General features: G+C 36.2%; 1 protein-coding gene across 1 annotated transcript in view; it reads right to left on the bottom strand.

Moving 5' to 3' along the window:
- Nucleotides 1-19,895, bottom strand: part of DYNC1LI1 (dynein cytoplasmic 1 light intermediate chain 1) — a 48,349-nt gene that overhangs the window by 19,621 nt on the left and 8,833 nt on the right. Inside the window, exons 3-5 of the mRNA XM_072726597.1 lie at nt 4,423-4,539; nt 3,412-3,642; nt 869-1,038 (exon numbers count right to left, since the gene is read on the bottom strand). Coding sequence (XP_072582698.1) covers nt 869-1,038; nt 3,412-3,642; nt 4,423-4,539 — 518 coding nt within the window. The remainder of the gene's footprint in view (nt 1-868; nt 1,039-3,411; nt 3,643-4,422; nt 4,540-19,895) is intronic.

Below are 19,895 nucleotides of genomic sequence, written 5' to 3'. Positions count from 1 at the left end.
TTTGTAGTGTTTAAAATAAAACTTAAGCTAGATAAAATTTTTTTTATCATTTTCATTACAAAGATGAGTAAGTTCCATACCTCCCTTCAATTACATGTGCAAATTGTTACATGTTATAAAAAATATTAATAATTTTAGATCACAAAAAGGTTTATATGTTCTGTCATTTCCTAAACCATTCCATAACTTACAAACAATATAAATACTATTTAGGACCATATGGGAAGAAGATGAACTTGAGTTAGAAATTTTTTTTGTTTGTTTTTTGTTTTTGTTTTGTTTTGTTTTTAGAAATTATTTTTTAAAGGAGATTTGATGTTATCATAAAGTATATACAGTGATGGAACTAAACAGAATTTGGTAACAGCAATCTTATCAGAACCTAAGGAGGAGGTTCTGATAAAAAGACCTTGATAACTGCATATTAACTTTACATAATGAGTGCCAGTAGGTGTTTAAGTCTATTTTAAGTGCATAATCTTCTATTAGGATATTAGTATATCACAACTTAATGTGGAAAGTATTTTATAAAAATTAATACTGAAATTATCATCTTTCCTGTAGTTATTTCTACCCAATTGACTGGACATTGAAGTCTAATTGAAATTAGGAATATGAAACTCAATCACAGAATATCTGAAGTAACGTTTTCTTTTAAGGAAACTATGATTAAAAAAAAAGGAAACTATGATTAAGATCACATAACCAACATGTGATTAACATTCAATATTTTAAAATATTATTTCTATTTGTTAAGAAAAATTATCTAGAAAAGTTAGTGTGACAACTCTAAAAGGAGGCTGGAAAACAAAACAGTTGTTCACCCTTGGTTAACACCAGTAGTAGAATCTCTAGGAAGGAAGCTAACCTTTGTGCAAACTACTAGTACTGGGATGCCCAAGTTATGTGTAAGTGTATCCGCACCCAGGGGTAAAACCACACTGTCGTCTTTGTCTTCCTGTGACCCAGTATTTCTTCTCTGAGGAGAGGCTGGAAAATCTTCTCCGGGCTCTACATATTCTTGGAAGTCTCTAATCACTGAAAATCAAGGTAAACAATTTAACACATAGTTTAGAGACTGCTTTATTTCAGCAGGTAGTTTTTTCTACCATAATCTAAATATGTATTTTGAGACTTTATACACAGTCTTATGTAAGAAATAAAAAGGGTTTGAGAAATCTGTTTCAAAGATAAGACAGAAAGAGGAGATCCACATTAATTACGAGGAGGCAGATTATTACACTGAGTGGCTTCAATGAGTGGGGTTCAATGTAAGCCTGATTCTGTCTGTACGAATTACTTTAGGTACGTCACTATCTAGCTTTGCCTCTCTACATTCTCTAATTCACAGAGGGCACTAAGGGGATAAACAAATAGTGTGTGTGTGGTGGTGGGGCAGTGTTCCACAATTTAGAAGTCAGACCTAGGTGATTTTCCAACATTCTTTTTTCTAAATCCTTTACTCAGGTCTCCTTTTTACCTAGGTGTAATGCTGGGCCATATTCACTCTGTATCCCTGGTAAGAATTAATGAGATACTACCAATGCTGATACATTTTTAGAACTCATTTGCAAGTCTGTCAAAACTTTCACTTAACAAAAAGTTAATGGGAACGTATTAAGAGCCTTAACAACGTATACCTTGACTCAATGATTACTCTTTGAGCAATTATCAAGGAAATAATCAGCGATGCAGGATTTCTATATAAGGCTGCTTTCTATGTTTAAAAGCAAAATAACAAACTGGAAACAAATTATCCATAGCACAGGATTAAAATAGTGTATGAGGGAATTCTACACAGAGCCACAGAGGAGGAAAACTGTCTTAAACTTACATGGGGTCAGGGAAGAGAGAACCCTGAACAGCTGAGTGCAGTTCCTCCAGGAACACAGCAGCATGCATACAACCTTAGCAGACCTGGTAGCTATTACCCTTCAAATCAGAGGCTGAAATCTAACAGTGGTTCTCAAGTTTTAGAAGGCAATAGAGTAACTGACTGAGTTTAGGGTGGGACTCAAGAATGCATTATTTCTGACAAGTTCCCAGCTGTATTGATGCTGATGCTGCTGGTCCCAGGCCCATAAATTGAGAATCGCTGCTATTGTGTAAATTTAGGGAATAAAAGACCCACAGGCAATGGCCGACAGGAAAGAGAGTCTATAGAGTAAAAGCAGTTACACATTTTTTTCAGTGACTAAGGACCTATGTTCTCCTAATCCTCTATAATTTCCTAGCATACAAATTCCAGTAAGCTATCAATTTTCCCCTAAAAATTATAATCAGCTCACAATAACAAAGAAAAGCAGCATTCCATCTCTACATTTTCTTAAGCAAAGTACAACATTGGCAAATGAAGAGCTCTCAGTGAAATTAAGAACTGTGACAACTGGCTTATAATTTGTTAGAAATGACCTATATCGTTTTCATAATTCGCTTGAAAATTTCCACTTTAGAGGGGTAGGTACAAAATATGTATTTTGTAAATCATAAAACCAGCTTAACATCTTTGTGTTAACATTTTGGGGGCACATTTCATTTTGACAAGGCTAATAATATTGCTCCACTTATTAAGAAATGAAAACTGCTGAAAATGAACAGCTGAAGAAAGATTTAAAATTTTTTTAACCCTAAAAACCTACTTCTCAAAACAAACATTTATGGCCTTTTGGCAAAGGAGAAAAGGCACCTCTACTAAAGAGTCCACCATTATATAAAGAAGATGTGGTTTATGTATACAATGGAATATTACTCAGCGATTAGAAATGACAAATACCCACCATTTGCTTCAACGTGGATGGAACTGGAGGGTATTATGCTGAGTGAAATAAGTCAATCGGAGAAGGACAAGCAGTGTATGTTCTCATTCATTTGGGGAATATAAATAATAGTGAAAGGGAATATAAAGGAAGGGAGAAGAAATGTTGGGAAATATCAGGAAGGGAGACAGAACATAAAGACTCCTAACTCGGGGAAACGAACTAGGGGTGGTGGAAGGGGGGAGGAGGGCGGGTGTTGGAGGGGAATGGGTGACGGGCACTGAGGTGGACACTTGACGGGATGAGCACTGGGTGTTTTTCTGTATGTTGGTAAATTGAACACCAATAAAAATTAATTAAAAAAAAAAAAAAAAAAAAGAGTCCACCATTATGTATAGGTTTCCAATTTTTTATTATTATTATTTATTTATTTATTTTTTTTTTTAGGTTTCCAATTGAAAACTACATTAAAACCTAGCAAAAAAAAAAACAAAAACAACAACAACAAAAAAAAACCTAGCACATCAAATTGAATTTCAAAAGCAGTAGTCACATGTCTTTCATTGAACCTTATTCAAAATCAAAAATTCCTACAATTACGTTTGCTAGGACGTCAAGTGTTTGAAATCTGTATTAGTATTTCTAGACTACTCACACTTTTGTTCCATTTCTTTCATTTCTTCAGGAGGAATTTTCAATTTGTCAATATGTTCTCTAACAACACTTGCCCACTTCTGTAGAGAATCCAAAGCAGTCCAAGGCTTTGACATATCCACAACCAGCATAACTAGAGTGTCCTTCAGAGAAATGGCATCCAGTGAAAATTTAAGGAGGCCCTTGTGATACAAGTCTCCATCTAAGATCCATACATTACATCTTGTTTGATCTATAACAGACAAAAGAAAGTTACCAAGGCAACAAGATTAAGTTATTTCATTATCCAACTAACAATACTACTTGGTATTTTAGGGCACCTCCACAGAAGAGGTCTCCTCTGACAGGTCCAACCACTTAGGTCCACAATTTAGAAGTCAGACCTAGATGACAGGTTCAACCACTTAGGGTCCCATTCAACAATTTAGTAAAGGCCTAACAAACATTCAGGAAAATGATTTAACTGCCAACAAAGAACACCAGCAGCCTCTACTTATTTCTCACGCCCAATGAACAGAGTGCATTACGTTTCTATTCTTAGCATCAAAATCTCTCTCTCTTCTTAACAGCAGAGATAGCCATTCATATTCAAGATATCATACACAAAAATGAGAAGGCAAGTGATGTATACAAGAAAAAATGGCTGACTGAAAAAAGCTGGGGAGTAGATGACATTTTTGCGACAAAATGAGATGGTGAAAAGGGAGTCAACAAAACAACACTAGGATACTATTATTTCACTATCTGAGGGGGCAGTTAACTGAAAAATTTAGATTCGTCAAGAATAGCAAGAAAGCTCGTGTTCACACCAGACTACCTTAAGATGTTAAAAAAAATCACTAAATGAATTTCAATTCCAAACTAATTAAAATATGCCTGCACATAACTATTCACTGACTAGCATGAAAGATAGGACTCCTACTGAAAAATGACACACTAAGAAAAGTCACTAATATGAGTAGCAGTGCTCTCAGGCCTCAGGAAATTTGTTTTACATATAAATGATACTCACCATCCCTGTCTTCATCATGAACATTTAAATACAAATATTCCAACCCTCTTCCTTTCTTGTACTCTTCTATTCCCTGAATTTTTCTTATTAAGCTTGTTTTTCCAGCTCCATCTTCACCTGTAAAAAAGAACTCTTTTTAATTATAATACGGATTATTTAAGGATGATTTTTAGTGTCAAGTGAAAAACCCAACTGGAACTAACTTTAACAAAAAGGTAATTTGATGGACGATACTTAAATAATTATACAGCTGAAGATGCAGACTTCATCTCCAAGATGCTTTGTCCTAGTATCTTTGCCCTTCCTGTTGAGTCTGGTTCTATCCTATTACAAATGGCTTCCACTGTGGGTATTTTTCAGGTAATTCAATTTAAAAAATGATTTTATTTATTTATTCATGAGAGACATGGAGAGAGGCAGAGACATAGGCCGAGGGAGAAGCAGGCTCCCTATAGGGAGCCCGATGTAGGACTCGATCCCAGGACCCCAGGATGACGACCCGAGCCAAAGGCAGATGCTCAACCACTAAGCTACCCAGGTGCCCCTCAGGAAATTCAACTCTTATGCCATCCCAGGTTAATTCACAAAGAACAAAAGACACTCTCCACTGGCTTTCAGTCTGAAGAATCTTAGGTAAAGACTCTTAATTGCCCCAGTTTGGGTCATGTGCTCAGCCATGAGCCACTCATGGAGGATGGATAGTATATCAAAACTGACCAGAGCAGGGAATTGAGACTATAGCCTCACCAAAACCATGAAGTCATAAGAAATATTAGTAAAGGAAAGGGAATAGTAAATTGAACAAGAACAAGGGTAGAGGGAATGTAGAACAGACAAAATGTAGACTTAAAACAGATTAATAGCAAAAACACAAGAAACAAGTGTTGGCAAGGATATGGAGAAAAAGGAACCCTCACTGCACTGTTGTGGGAATACAAACTGGTATAGATAGCACTGTGGAAAACAGTATGGAGGCTCCTCAAAAAGTTAAAAATGGAACTAGTCTCCCAACCAGTAATTGCACTACTGGGTGTTTATCGAAAAATACAAAAGCATTAATTCAAAGGGATACAGACACCCCTATGTTTATTGCAGCATTACTTACAATAGTCAAACTATGGAAGCAGCCCAAGTGCCCACTGATGAGTGGATAAAGAAGATGTGGTACATATATATATACAGTGGAATTGTATTCAACCATAAAAGAAGATCTTGCCATCTGCAACAATGTGGATGGATCTAGAGAGTATAATGCTAGGCAAAATAAGTCAGAGAAAGACAAATACCATACAATTTCATTCATATGTAGAATTTAAGAATCCAAATTAGCAAAGGAAAAAAAGAGAGAGAGAAAGCAAGAAACAGATTCTTAACTATAGAGAACAAACAGGTGGTTATCAGAGGGGAGGCAGGGAGGACGCGTGAAATAGATGAAGGGGATTAAGAGTGCACATTTATCATGATGAGCACTGAGTAATGTACAGAATTGCTGAATCACTCTATTATACATCTGAAACTAATATAACACTAATATAAACTAACACTAATTAACAATATAAACTAACACTAATATAAACTAACACTAATAAACTAATATAACAGTATGTTAATACTGTTTGAATTAAAATAAAGAACTTAATAACATTGATAGCAAAAACTTATGTGACTTACACTTGGAACAAGCTTAAAAAGTTTAAAACTAGGCTAGCTATTCAATGTTTTGGTGTGGCTTTTTAAAATATTGTAAATCTATTTAAATACTATGTATTATTGTCTCATGAACTTAGTTATTAGAAATATAATTTTAATAGTACTTATAATAAAGATGAGTTTCTTAGATCTAAGGACTTATTCCTGGAGAACATTCATGAGTTCTTTGAAAATTTAAAAGTTGTTTTAATTTTCAGGTTAAACTTAAAAAAAATTATGTATATCTCAGATCTTCTGAATGACCATCTTTAAATGTAAATGCTGCCACAAGATTGCTGTACTCACTTCTGTGTACGTATTTATAATCCTATTAGTGACAAGCTGAAGCCAAGTAATGCAGATAGAATGGAGAAGAGAGAGGACACACACACCTGTCAAACTCAAAAAAAAAAAATATCCCAGACTGGTTAGTACTATATTCAGTTGTACTGGCCAGACTACTTTTTATGAACCATTTCCAAACACTTCATAGCAATAAATATCACCTTAAACTGGCAATAAAGAACTTGTCATTAAATAAATATTTTTTCATTGCTATTTTTGCAGTGTACCATTAAAATAGTCCAACAAAAGAACAGATTGGGTTGAAAATACTAATATCTATAACAACAATGATTATTCCCATGATGATCTACCATGCTTAAAATGGAAATAATAAAGTAAACCAGTGAAAAATAGTAAGTGCTCCTATTAAACCTAATACTGGCATTTAATTTCAGCAAAACATCATTTGTTATACTGATTGCTAATTTGATTTTTATCAACCCTATAATTTTTATGGCATTTATGTTTTCAAGTAGTTGTTCAAGAACTATAAACAAAAAGAATTTAAAGCATTTATATCTAGTTCTCTCATGTGCAAGAGCACTGGACACAATAATTTAAATCACCATGTGTTGAGATCTGTGAAAACTTCTTTTTAAAGAGCCTGAATAGGCAGAGCACAGAATTTTTAGGGCAATGAAACTATTCTGAATGATACTGCAATGGCAGCTACGTGTCATTATAGATTTGTCAAAACCCATATAAAGTACAACACCAACAATGAACCCTCACATAAACAATGGACTTTGGGGGATAACAATGTGTCAAGGTCAGGGGGAGGTTGTATAGATGTGGGGACAGGGGATATTCAGAAATTCTCTGCATTTCCCACTCAATTTTGCTGTGAACCTAAAACTGCTCTAAAAAACAGTTTATTGGGACACCTGGGAGACTCAGTTGTGTGTCTGACTCTTAATTTTGGCTCAGTTTTGAACGTGGAATCTGCTTACCATTCTCTCTCTCCATTTCCCCCTGCACCACCTCCCCCCAACACCACTTGTGCATATGTACTCTCTCCCTAAAAAATAAAACTCCCAAAATTTATCAATTAAAAAAAAATCTGAGTTCATTCTAGAACTAGAAAGAAAAGAATCAAGATTTCTCTTATGGAAAAAAAAAAAAAGATTTCTCTTAGGACAGGCTACTTTCCTGAAAGGAGTCCTATAAGTGAAATTCACACCAACTGAAAACTGATTATCCCACAGAAACAATGTTACATATTATAGAAGCTTAAATTAGCAATGAAATGTTCAATGAGAATTTTTTATAGTGCGTACGCATCCACAAAAATAGGTGGTAGTCAGATAAAATTTCATTTAATATAACGCAGAATTGGGATCCCTGGGTGGCAGAGCGGTTTGGCGCCTGCCTTTGGCCCAGGGCGTGATCCTGGAGACCCGGGATCAAATCCCACATCGGGCTCCGGGTGCATGGAGCCTGTTTCTCCCTCTGCCTATGTCTCTGCCTCTCTCTCTCTCTGTGACTATCAAAATAAAAATAAATAAATAAAAATTAAAAAAATATATATATATATAAAACGCAGAATTTATCTTTTCTCCTTAATTCCTATTTTGGATGTTAGAAAATAAAAAGATATCTTAAAAAACACCCAAAATCAGATGGATTTATTTCAACTTCTTTTTAATATTTCAAATGACTTAAATATAAAGGTTTCTGAATTAAAAAAACATACTTGTGGATAAGCATAAGCAAAAGAATCCAAACCACAGTAATATCACCTAGAAATAGTCACTGATTTGGTTATCTCTGTTGGTAATATTATGAAGTGGTTCTTTAGCGCAGAGGATCATAGGAGAAGGAAGGGAAAACTGAATGGAAAGTAATCAGAGAGGGGAACAAACCATGAGAGACTCTTAACTCCAGGAAACAAACTGAAGGTTGCTTGGGTAGGGTAGAGGCATGGGATTACTGGGTGATGGGCATTAAGGAAGGCACGTGTGATGAATACTGGGTATTATATTCTACTGATGAATTGCTGAACTCTACATCTGAAACTAATGCTGTAATATATGTTGGCTAATTGAATTTTAAATTTAAAAAATATGGAGTGTTTAAATAACAAGTTTGTGTCTTCTTTTTAATTCATCTAATTCTAATTATAAAGGTTTAAATCGGGGATCCCTGGGTGGCGCAGCGGTTTAGCGCCTGCCTTTGGCCCAGGGCGCGATCCTGGAGACCCGGGATCGAATCCCACGTCGGGCTCCCGGTGCATGGAGCCTGCTTCTCCCTCTGCCTGTGTCTCTGCCTCTCTCTCTCTCTCTCTCTGTGTGTGACTATCATAAATAAATAAAAGTTAAAAAAAAAAAAAAAGGTTTAAATCGATATGCTCCAAATACACTTTGAACCAAAATTCATGACATCAAAAAAAGTCAATCTTAACTATATATGCTGTATTTTAAGTTCTTGTAGCCATCAGTAGAGCATGACTGTTTCCTTTTTCTAAGAACTGAAGCTGAAGGATTTTCTCCTACTTATGAGACCAGAGTTTATTCCTGAAACAATGTCCATCACTCATTTCACTGGACTAATGGTTCTCAAAGGTACCACACTCACCTGGGGGGCTTATTAAACACATATTGCTGGGATCCCTAGGTGGCTCAGTGATTTAGCGCCTGCCTTTGGCCCAGGGCGTGATCCTGGAGTCCTGGGATCAAGTCCTGCATCAGGTTCCCTGCTTCTCTCCCTCTGCCTGTGTGTCCCTGCCTTTCTCTCTCTCTATTTCTCATGAATAAATAAATATTTAAAAAAAAAAAAAAAAAACCACCACATATTGCTGGGCTTCCCCTCCTGGATTTCTGATTCAATAAGTTTGGGGTAGGGTCCAAGAATCTGCATTTCTAACAAGTAACTGGTGTTGCTGATGCTGCTAAGGTAGGTACCACACTTTGAGAACCATTGCATTGGACATTTACTACACTAAACACTAGGAATACAAAGATACTTATTCTCCAAGCCACTATCCTCTAAGATGCTCATAAGCTGGAGAGAAAAAACAAACAGGAGATAATTCCAAGATTCTGTCATTAGGACTACACTAGAGATATGCTACAAACCAGGAAGCCAGCCCTAAGAGAATATCCTGGTTTTGTCTAGAAGTCAGAAAGGGCTTTGTAGAGACGGTGGGTAATACTTTAGCCAAATCTTGTGGTGTTTAATGAGCCATGGACACTTAGTTATTCCAGGTAGTAAGGAAAGCATTATAGAGGCCTGGAGGCAAAGAAGTGTCCTACAAAGGACAAATAATTTGAATGCAAGAACTTGAGGATGTCAGGGAAAAAGGAGCAGAAAGTGAGAACAAGTACGGCATGCCAGATCATGAAGGGCATCTTATGCCAGGCTGGGAAGGTCAGATTTTATCTTGAGGATAATGGGGAGCCTCTGGCAGCGTTGAGTATTTCAGATAGACTGTTGTGGCAGAAGTGCAGAAGGCTGCCTGACAAGGGTAAGGTTAAGAGTAAGGAAACTAGGTAACTAGATATTAATGGAGTCCTAGCAAGAAATGAGGTAGGTATTAGCTAGTGGTGGGAACTGCTATGCTCCAGGCTGACTTAGTTGGGAGTTGGCAGAGAGGAGGAGGAAGACACTGAAGTTAAAAGGCCCTCCCCTCACCACTGCTTCAGTAACACTGCTCTCTCCTACCCGACCTGACCTCTGAGGTGGCTGGTCCTGAGTCTTCCTTGCAGGCTGCTCTTCCATCCCCACCCAAAGTCTCCGTTTCCCAGGGTTCCTTTCTCAGCCTTCTACTCTTCTCACTCTGAACATAATTCCAGAAGCAGCTCCATGTACAACTTCAATACCCCATGGTGACCCACAGATTTCCTTCCAGCTTCGGCCTCTCCTGAACTGATTATTGGTCATCACTACTTGGATGTCCCATAAATACCTCAGATTTCCATATGCACAAAACCAGTATCATTCTCTTGCCACCTTTCCCCCAAACTTTTGCTTATATAATGATTAATGTAACCTCAAAGCCTTTCTACATGCTTGTTTCCTCTGCCTAGAACAGTCTCTCTTCAGAAATCTCTAGGTTGTCTAAACTTTTACCTTTTCTCAATTATCACTTCCTTGGGAAGGCCATTCCTAACCACCTCATTTAAAATCACAACCGCCTGGGCATCTGGGTGGCTCAGTGATTGAGTGTCTGTCTTTGGCTCAGGGTGTGATCCCAGGGTCCTGTATTGGGCTCCTCATGGGGAGCTTGCTTTTCCCTCTGCCTGTGTCTCTGCCTCATGAATAAAATATTTAAAAAATAAATAAAATTACAACTTCCCAATATTCCAATGCCTTCTTACTTTTCTCCATTGAAATTACTAATACAGTATGTATTTTACTTAGTCATCCCCTACCCTCAAAAGCTCTAGAGGAACAGGCATTTTTGTGTTTTGTTTACTGCTATATCCCCAGTGTCCAGAAAGCACCGGTGACTACAGTGCATGTTAACTCTGTAGTTTCCATAGTGACGTGCACATCCATAAGCTTCTTACAGGACAGCCACTGATACATCTGGTCTCAAACAACAAAAGTCATGCCAAAATATTAATGCATTTCACAAATCCCTGAATGAAGGATATAAGTTTTGTTCCCTTACCCTGTTTGGGAGTATTTTAAAACTTTATTGTGTATTAATGGGTTTGAAATACAACAGCCTAAGAAGTTAGGATAGAAAAAGGATAAAATTTCAAGTCTATCAATGTGTTTCCATATAACAAAAAATAAAGTACTGTAACTGCTCCCTTTGCCCACATAGTCAGATGGAATCATCAGTAACTTCCTGCAGGAGCAGCAAGCATTTCCAGAGTGCCTGCTGCATGCATTCCAGCAACAGTAATTCTAACATAATCATGACTGTAATGGGGAATGGTGATTATCTTCCATAATGGTAGATGATGATACTGGAGCTCAGAACTCCTAAAGGTAAGTATCTTACTCAAAGTTTCACAGGTAGGAAATGACAAGGCCAAGTTCTAAATTTATATACATTTAAGCTCAAAGCATACTCTTTCCAATATTCAACAGTGCTGCTATTTTAGAGCCATTAAAACAATATTGTTTATTATTTTTGCATTATGACTCATGAAAGAAAAAGATATTTCTGCTTCCAGGGGTCATTGCTATTTTCAGAAGAAAAAGAAAATGACTTAATGCATTCTTCTCTGTGGGCTGTCTCTGAATGATAGGTGGTTATGTTCCTATTTTCTCAATTTTACCTCTAAGAACTGGGAATAAAGTTTGTTTTATTATGCTAGTAACTTCTCTCCTGAAAATTTAGACGCTGATAGCTGTGCCTCTTAATATTTAGCACCTTGGAAACGCCATTTTAAGATAAATGTTACAACACGGATTTTGAAAAACAGTATACTGTCAAATAAATGTAATATGGTAAATACGATAGAGATTTTTTCCCATCCTGCGATTTCAAATTTCTCACTTCTGGTAACAAAATGGAAGTGTTCACACTGAGAATAAATAATATATCATAGACACAGGCTGTAAAGAAATCTAATGAAATCCTCTCTACTTAGAGATGAGAAAATTGAGACTAGTCACAAAGATTGTGGGAGCATGGCAATAATCCAAGTCTTGCAAGAGAATCCAAATCAACCTTCTCAAGAGTGTGACTCTCATTTGCTCTCGGGAAAAAATGGAATGAAGGCAAAAACAGAAGAATATCTTATTCCCAAGAATATTCTAACATAGTGCTTGGCACAGAGAAGATTCTTAAGATGTCTGAAGCACTTTGCTAACTGAAACAAAATTTTTCTGGGAACAAAGCTATCAACTACTCTTCTCTCCAACTTTAACAACATTTGGAAGTTAGGGTTGGTTGAAAATTGACATATTTATTTTAAGCCCAATTCTTCTTTTCATAAGTCTTAAGCCTTCATTAAAATGACCATTTTCTGCAGCTGTCATTTTTTTCTACACCTAAGTGAACTCTGACATGATTTGTCTTAATGGCAAATGGAAACATCTGAAAATACACCTGTTTCAAAAAACATCTGAGAGGTCAATGAAGACATATTCTGTAGACAAAATCTCATTTGTTACCTACTATTTATAGGAAATACTTTTTTTTTTTTTTAAGATTTTATTTATTTGACAGAGAGAGTACAAGCAGAGGGAGCAGCAGGCGGAGGGAGGAGAAGCAGAAGCAGGCTCTACGCAGAGCAGGGAGCCCAACGCAGGGCTCAATCCCTGAGATCATGACCTGAGCCAAAGGCAGACATTTAATAGACCACAGGCCACCCCTAGGAAACACTTCTTATCTGAGGTATTTACAAAGATGCGATTCTTTTTGTCTTCCAAGATTTTATTTAACTTCAAGTTAGCATATAGTATAGTATCAGTTTTAGGAGAATTTAGCAATTCCTCACTCACATGTAATACCCAGTGCTTATTACAACATGCACCTCCTTAATGCCCATCACCTGTTTAGCCCATCCCCACACCCACTTCCCCATTTTTTCTTTTCTTATAAGGTTTTATTTTTTAAAAAGATTTTATTTATTCATGAGTGGCACAGAGAGAGGCAGAGACATAAGCAGAGTTTCTTGCTTTGTCTTTTTTCCTTTCCTTATTTGGATTCTTCAATTCCACATATGAATGAATGAAATATAGTATTTGTCTTTCTCTTATTTTGCTAATTAGCATTATACTCTCTAGCTCCACCCATGTTGTTGCAGATGGCAAGATTTCATTCTTTTATGGCTGAATAATATTCCATTGTGTGTGTGTGTATATATGTATATACACACACACACACACACACACACACATATATATATATACCATATCTTCATTATCCTTTCATCTATTGACAGGCATTAGCCTGCTTCCATAGTTTGACTATTGTAAATAATGCTAGAATAAACATAGGGATGTCTGTACCCCTTTGAATTAATGCTTTTGTGTTTTTGGGTAAATACTCACCCAGTAGTGCAATTACATTTTTAACTTTTTGTAGAACCTTCATACTGTTTTCCACAGTGGCTGTTTGCATTCCCACCAACAGCACAAGAGGGTTCCTTTTTCTCTACCTCCTTGCCAATACTTGTTTCTTGCATTGTTGACTACAGCCATTCTGACAGGTATGGAGTGATATCTCATTACAGTATTGATTTGCACTTCCCTGATGATCAATCATGTGTCTTTTGGCCATTTGTAGGTTTTCCTTGGAGAAATGTCTGTTTATGTCTTTTGGCCTTTTTTTTTTTTCTGCCCATTTTTCAATTGGATTATTTGGTTTTTAAATGCTGAGTTGTATCAGTTCTTTTTATATTGTAGATACTAACCCTTTGCCAGATAGGTCATTTGCAAATATCTCCTCCCATCTGATAGGCTGCCTTTTAGTTTTGTTGATTATTTCCTTCAACATGCAGAAGCTTCTTACTTTGATCCAGTCCCAAAAGTTTACTTTTGCTTTTACTTCCCTTGCTTTAGGAAATATATCTAGAAAAATGCTGTTATGGCCAATGTCAGAGACATTATTGCCTGTGCTCTCTTCCAGGATTTTTATGGCTTCAGGACTCACATCATTTAGGTCTTCAACCCATTGTGAGTTCTGGTGTATGGTGTAAAGGGGATGATCAAGTTTCATTCTTTCGCATGTTGCTGTCCAGTTTTCCCAATACCATTTGTTAAAGAGACTGTCTTTCTTCCCATTGGATAGTCTTTCCTGCTTCGTAGAAGATTAACTGACTATATTGGTGTAGGTTTATTTCTTGGTATCCTATTCTGTTCATTGATCTATGTGCCTATTTTTGTGCCAGTATCATACTATCTTGATTACTACAGCTTTGTAATATAACTTGAAGTCTGGAATTGTGATGTCTCATTGTTTTTCTTTTTCAAGATTCCTTTGGCTTTTCAAGGTCTTTTGTGGTTCCATACAAATTTTAGGATTGTTTATTCTAATTCTGTGAAAAATGCTGTTGGTATTACAAAGATGTAGTCTTGTTCAACTTTTATATACATCTTCTAATCACATTATTTTTTAGACTAATTTTTTTCTCTTTTTATGTCATTAGGCATTTTACCCATGGCTTCTGCCTGATTCTCTTCTTAGTATATAAACATGCTACTCAAAAATGAACATTCACGAAAATTCATACCACACTCCAATCTATTCCCAATCCTGCAGCTGAGTGATCTTCCTGAAACAATCTCCTCATGCTACTTTTCCTCTTAAGACCCTTCAAGGTATTCTAGTTAATGATACACAAAAGCTCAAGTACTTAGAGTGAAGTAAACTAGTATCAGCAACTTACTTTGTAATGCATAAAAATACAGGTGGAACAGTGAAAAGCTTATGTGATAAAATAAATACAGTTAAGTGTTAATGGCAGAGTCTAGGTTTAGGTATATGAGTATTCACTCTAAAATACCTTCAACATGTTTAGAGGTTTCCTAAGATGTCAGGAAAAACCCTCAGGATCTTCCTGCTGCTCTTGCCACAAAGCACAAACTATAAAGCCCAACGTTCCTTACAAAAGCCACCTAATTTTTCTGCTTCTCTCCTACCATATCCCACAATCCACATACTAGGCTCCAGCCATTCACAACTTCTTGCAGAACACTAGAGAAGGTGCTCTCTCTCAATTCTGAGTCTTCACATGCTGTCATTTCTTTCTGGAATATTTCCCCCTTCTCCTCACATGTGGGAGAACCCCAGTTTATCCTGGTCTCATTTTAGTTTCCTCTAGCAAGTGTTCTTTGCCTCCACAAGTCTGGTTAAGAGCTCTCCCTCATACACCAACACACTGAACTCTAAAGACACTTTACTGTAGTGTGTCAGGTCATTTATGGGTTTCCTTCGGCAGAACGTAAGTCTGCCAAGTCTGTCCCCCTTCATTCAACAAATATTCTTTAGGCAAGTTCTCTTAATAGAAACAGGGTATAAAGTCCTTGCTTTTAGGATACTTGCAGGTAAGAAATTATCCTATTCTTAACAGGCCCTCTCCTTGCTTGCTCAACAAAGAAAGAAACCATGTTGTCTTAGTCTCTTTAGGCTGTTATAACAAAAATACCATAGGCTAAGTGGCTTTTAAACAAGATAATTTATTTCTCACAGTTTTGGAGGCTGAGAAGTTCATGAAGGCACTGGCAGATCTGGCATCTAATGAAGGCTTGTTTCCAGGTTCATAAACAGCTGTCTTCTCCCTGTGTCCTCACATGGCAGAACAGGTGAGAGAGCTCTCTGGTGTTTCTTTTATAAGGGCCCCAATCCCACTCATGAGGCCTTTGCCCTCATGACCCAATCATCTACGAAAGACCACACCTCCTAATGCCATCCCACTGTGGGGTGGGATTTCAACACATTAATTTGGGAGGTACACATTTACCCTACAGCACTCACCCTATAGTCAGAATATCCTTTACCAATGTTCATTATCTCTCAATCACAACTACAGTCCTCTATTTTTGTAACCATACCTTATCTATAATCACTTGTCTTGGGTCTTTACCCACAATATATTAAGATAGATTAAAATCCACTCATGTCTATAAAACTCAAGTGGCTACCTCTCATCAATAATTGATTAATTGTATAAGCTCATAATACATAACTCTTTCACTAAACTTAGAAAAGCTTTCTAGTCACTGGACTGAGTTATCAATACAAAGCTTCCTTGCCACATTCAAGATGAACTATGTTTGGCAATATTAAAAAGTCCATTATGAACTTTTTCTCTTTGATTATGCAATTAAAAGGATTAAAAAATATTAACTGCAGGATATCTATATTTGGCATTGGCAGACATTTAAAAACCATCTTTAGTGGCCGAACCATTCAAGAAACAAAAGTCACTAAATTTCAAGTCATTTTTGGAAAACAAAACACAGAACCTAATAGTTTGAAAACTAAAATAAAACAAAAGAAAAATGACTATATACATCCTTAATTCTAAGCAATTAATATATCTTTAAAGTGGCAAGCAGGGCAATGGGGCTTAGGTGGCTTCAAACCCAAAGTAACCTACAGATTCAATGCAATCCCAATCAAAATTTCAGTGGCATTTTTCACAGAAATAGAAAACACAATTCTAAAATGTGTATGGAACCACAGAAGACTCTGGATAAGCCAAAGCAATCCTGAGAAAGAACAACACTGGAGGCATCAAATTCTATTACAAGTTAACAGTCATGGTATTGGCATAAAAACAGACATATTTATCAACAAAGAGCCCCAAAATGAACCCAAGCATATATAGTCAATTAATTTGTAACAAAGGAGCCAAGAATAACAATAGATAAAGGATAATGTCCTCAATAAATGATGTTGGGAAAATTAGACAGCCGTACACAAAATAAAACTAGACCACTATCTTATACTGTACACAGAAATTAACTCAAAATGGATTGAAGACTTGAACATAAGATCTGGAAACATAAAGTTCTTAGGAGTAAACATAGGTGGTAAGATCCTTGACAGAGGTCTTGGCAATGATTTTTTAAAAATCTGATTCCAAAATTAACAAGTAGGACTGCATCAAACTAAAAAATATCTGCATGACAAAGGAAACCATCAACAAAATAAAAAAGGCAACCTACTGAATGGAAGAAAATATTTGCAAATCACATATATGATGAGGAGTCAAAATGCAAAATACGAAAAGAATTCATACAATTCAACTAGCAAAAAACCAAACAGTACAATTAAAAAGTGGCAGAAAGCAGGAAAAGACATTTTTCCAATGAAGACATACATATGCCCAACAGGCACATGAAAATGCTCAACATCGCTAATCATCAGGGAAATGCAAATCAAGACCACAGTGAAATATCACCTAATCCCTGTTAGAATGGCTATTATAAAAAAAAAAAAAAAGACAAGAAAAAAACAAATATTGGAGAGGATATGGAGAAAAGGAAACCTTTGTGCCTTGTTGGTGGGAGTGTAAACTGGTGTAGCCACTGATGAAACATTGTAAGGTTTCCCAAAAAAATTAAAAATTTTGATCATAGGAACGCCTGCGTGGTTCAGTAGTTGAGCATCTGCCTTCCACTCAGGACATGATCCCAGGACTGAGTCCCACATAAGGCTCCCCAAGGGGAGCCTGCTTCTCCAGATGCCTATGTCTCTGCCCCTTCTCTGTATCTCTCATAAATAAATAAAATCTCTAAAAAATTTTTTTAAATTTTATTTTGACCATATGATCTAGTAACTTCACTTCTGGATACTTTTCCAAAGAAAATGAAAACATTAACTTGAAAGATATATGTACCCTATGTTCACTGCAGCATTATTTCTAATAGCCCAAAGAAAACAACCTAAGTGTCCATTGATGAATGGATAATGAAGATGTGAGATACACAGTATTATTCAGCCATAAGAAAGAATGAAATGATGCCATTTGTGACAATATAGATGGACTCTGGGGGCATTACACTAAGTGAAATAAGTCTGATAGAGAAAGACAAATGCTGTATAATCTCTCTTATGTGTGGAATCTAAAAAAAAACAAAAAAACCCAAGCTCACAGATACAGAGAACAGATTGGTGGTTGCGGGGGGATTGGAAGATGGGTGAAGGGTATGAAAAACAAAATTAAAAAAAAAAAAGTATTCAATGCCAAATACATAAATAAAAGCAGCAAAGACAAAAACAAACAAAAGCAAAAAAAAAAAAGAACCCAATAACCCAGAAATACAGAAATATTTGGGTGACTTTTATGACGAAGGCGCATTACGTCAACCAATAATACAAACGATTAAAATCATATAAACACGTCTTAGAATCACCTAGAATGAGATTTTAAAATTCTCTTACGTTATCAAAACCACAAAGAACCATGGTGAGCATGGAGAAAAATAAAAACCATCTCTAATGACCAAAACAGTCTGGAAACAAAAATCACTAAATTCCAAGTTATTTTTGAAAAAACACAGAGCCTAATGGCTTGAGCAGTAGAATAAAAGAATAACTATACATATATTTCATTCAATGCAATTAATATATCTTTAAAGTGGCAAGTAGGGCAACAAGGCCTGTGTGGCTTCAAAAAATATTGAAAGAATTTATCTGTCATGCATAAACTATAAGAAAGCTTTATCTTCAGTTCCTGGGCCTTCAGCTGGCAGTGAAAAGACATACTAGCTTTAAGTGTGCCAGCCAAATAGCTAATGATCTGTAAACATACACTTAACACAAGTACTGAGAGTTCCTGTTTAAACAGACTAAGATGGAAATCCTTCTATAAAGAACCCTTTAATGATGATATTAAAGTTATTCTCTAAATATTTTATCTAAATTTGCATTTTATATTAGATTTTCTTAAACATATTTTACAGATGTTTTTAAAACAAACTGAAATATTTCGTTAGATATTATATTCTAATAGGGCCATTTTCATGTCCTCATCCAGGTGCTGGGAAACTTTTTAGGACCAGGAAGTAAATATTTTAGGCTTTGCAGTTCACAGAAGGTCTCTGTCACATATTTATCTTCGATTTTTTAACCCCAAACCTTTAAAAATATAAATAAACAAACCCCATTCTTGGCTTGCTGGCCATACAAAAATAGTCTACAGGCCAAACCCTGCCTTAATAGATGGACCAAGGTAAGAAAGATTTGTTGATTCAATTACAGTGAAATTCCTCACAGCAAATAAGTCTGTATTTTAAGTTATTTGTGAGCGCTATTCAAATAAGCCACTCTCTATAAGCCAAGTATAAGATCCACACACTTAAAAGAACTTGTTTTAATGTTTTAAAGATTTAAGGTAATCTCTACATCCAATGTGGAACTCGAACCTACAACCCTGAGATTGAGAGCTGCATGCTCTACCAGCTAAGCCAGCCAGGTGCCCCCACAAAGAATTCAGTTTTAGCATAAAGCAATAACAACTATCAATTCTTACTTTTTTCTCAGCTCAAATTTGAAAACCATATTGGTTACAAAAGAAAGACTATATAAACTCCACCAAAATAGTATAGGGGTAAAGATGTGCTCATGTTACTGTTTTATCATCCCAACAGATCTCTACTTCAACACCAAAGGTAAAGTCCAAAACTTTACAATGACAATTTTTTTTTCTAAAGATTTTATTTATTTATTCATGAGTGACACAGAAAGAGGAGCAGAGGGAGAAGCAGGCTCCTCACAGGGAGCCCGACTCAGGACTCGATCCCAGGACCCTGGAATCATGCCCTGAGCCAAAGGCAGACACTCAACCACTGAGCCATCCAGGAGTCCCACAATGACAATTTAATTAACAGGTTTAGAAATGGGAAGATTCAGAAGATGTGATTTCTAACGGTCATAGTATCACAATTAGTTCTATGAACCTGGACAAGTCAAGTATTTCCATTTGCTTCCCATCTTCTAAGCAGAGAGGAATAAAAGCAGACAAAATTTATGGTGATGGATTTAAAGTTCTATGACTATTATCAATTCATTACTTCTCGGTTAATGA

This window comes from Vulpes vulpes, chromosome 11 (assembly GCF_048418805.1).
Source record: "Vulpes vulpes isolate BD-2025 chromosome 11, VulVul3, whole genome shotgun sequence".
Classification (NCBI taxonomy): Eukaryota; Metazoa; Chordata; class Mammalia; order Carnivora; family Canidae; genus Vulpes; species Vulpes vulpes.
The sequence above is the reverse complement of the archived record's forward strand: the minus strand, read 5'-3'. Positions and strand labels throughout refer to the sequence as shown.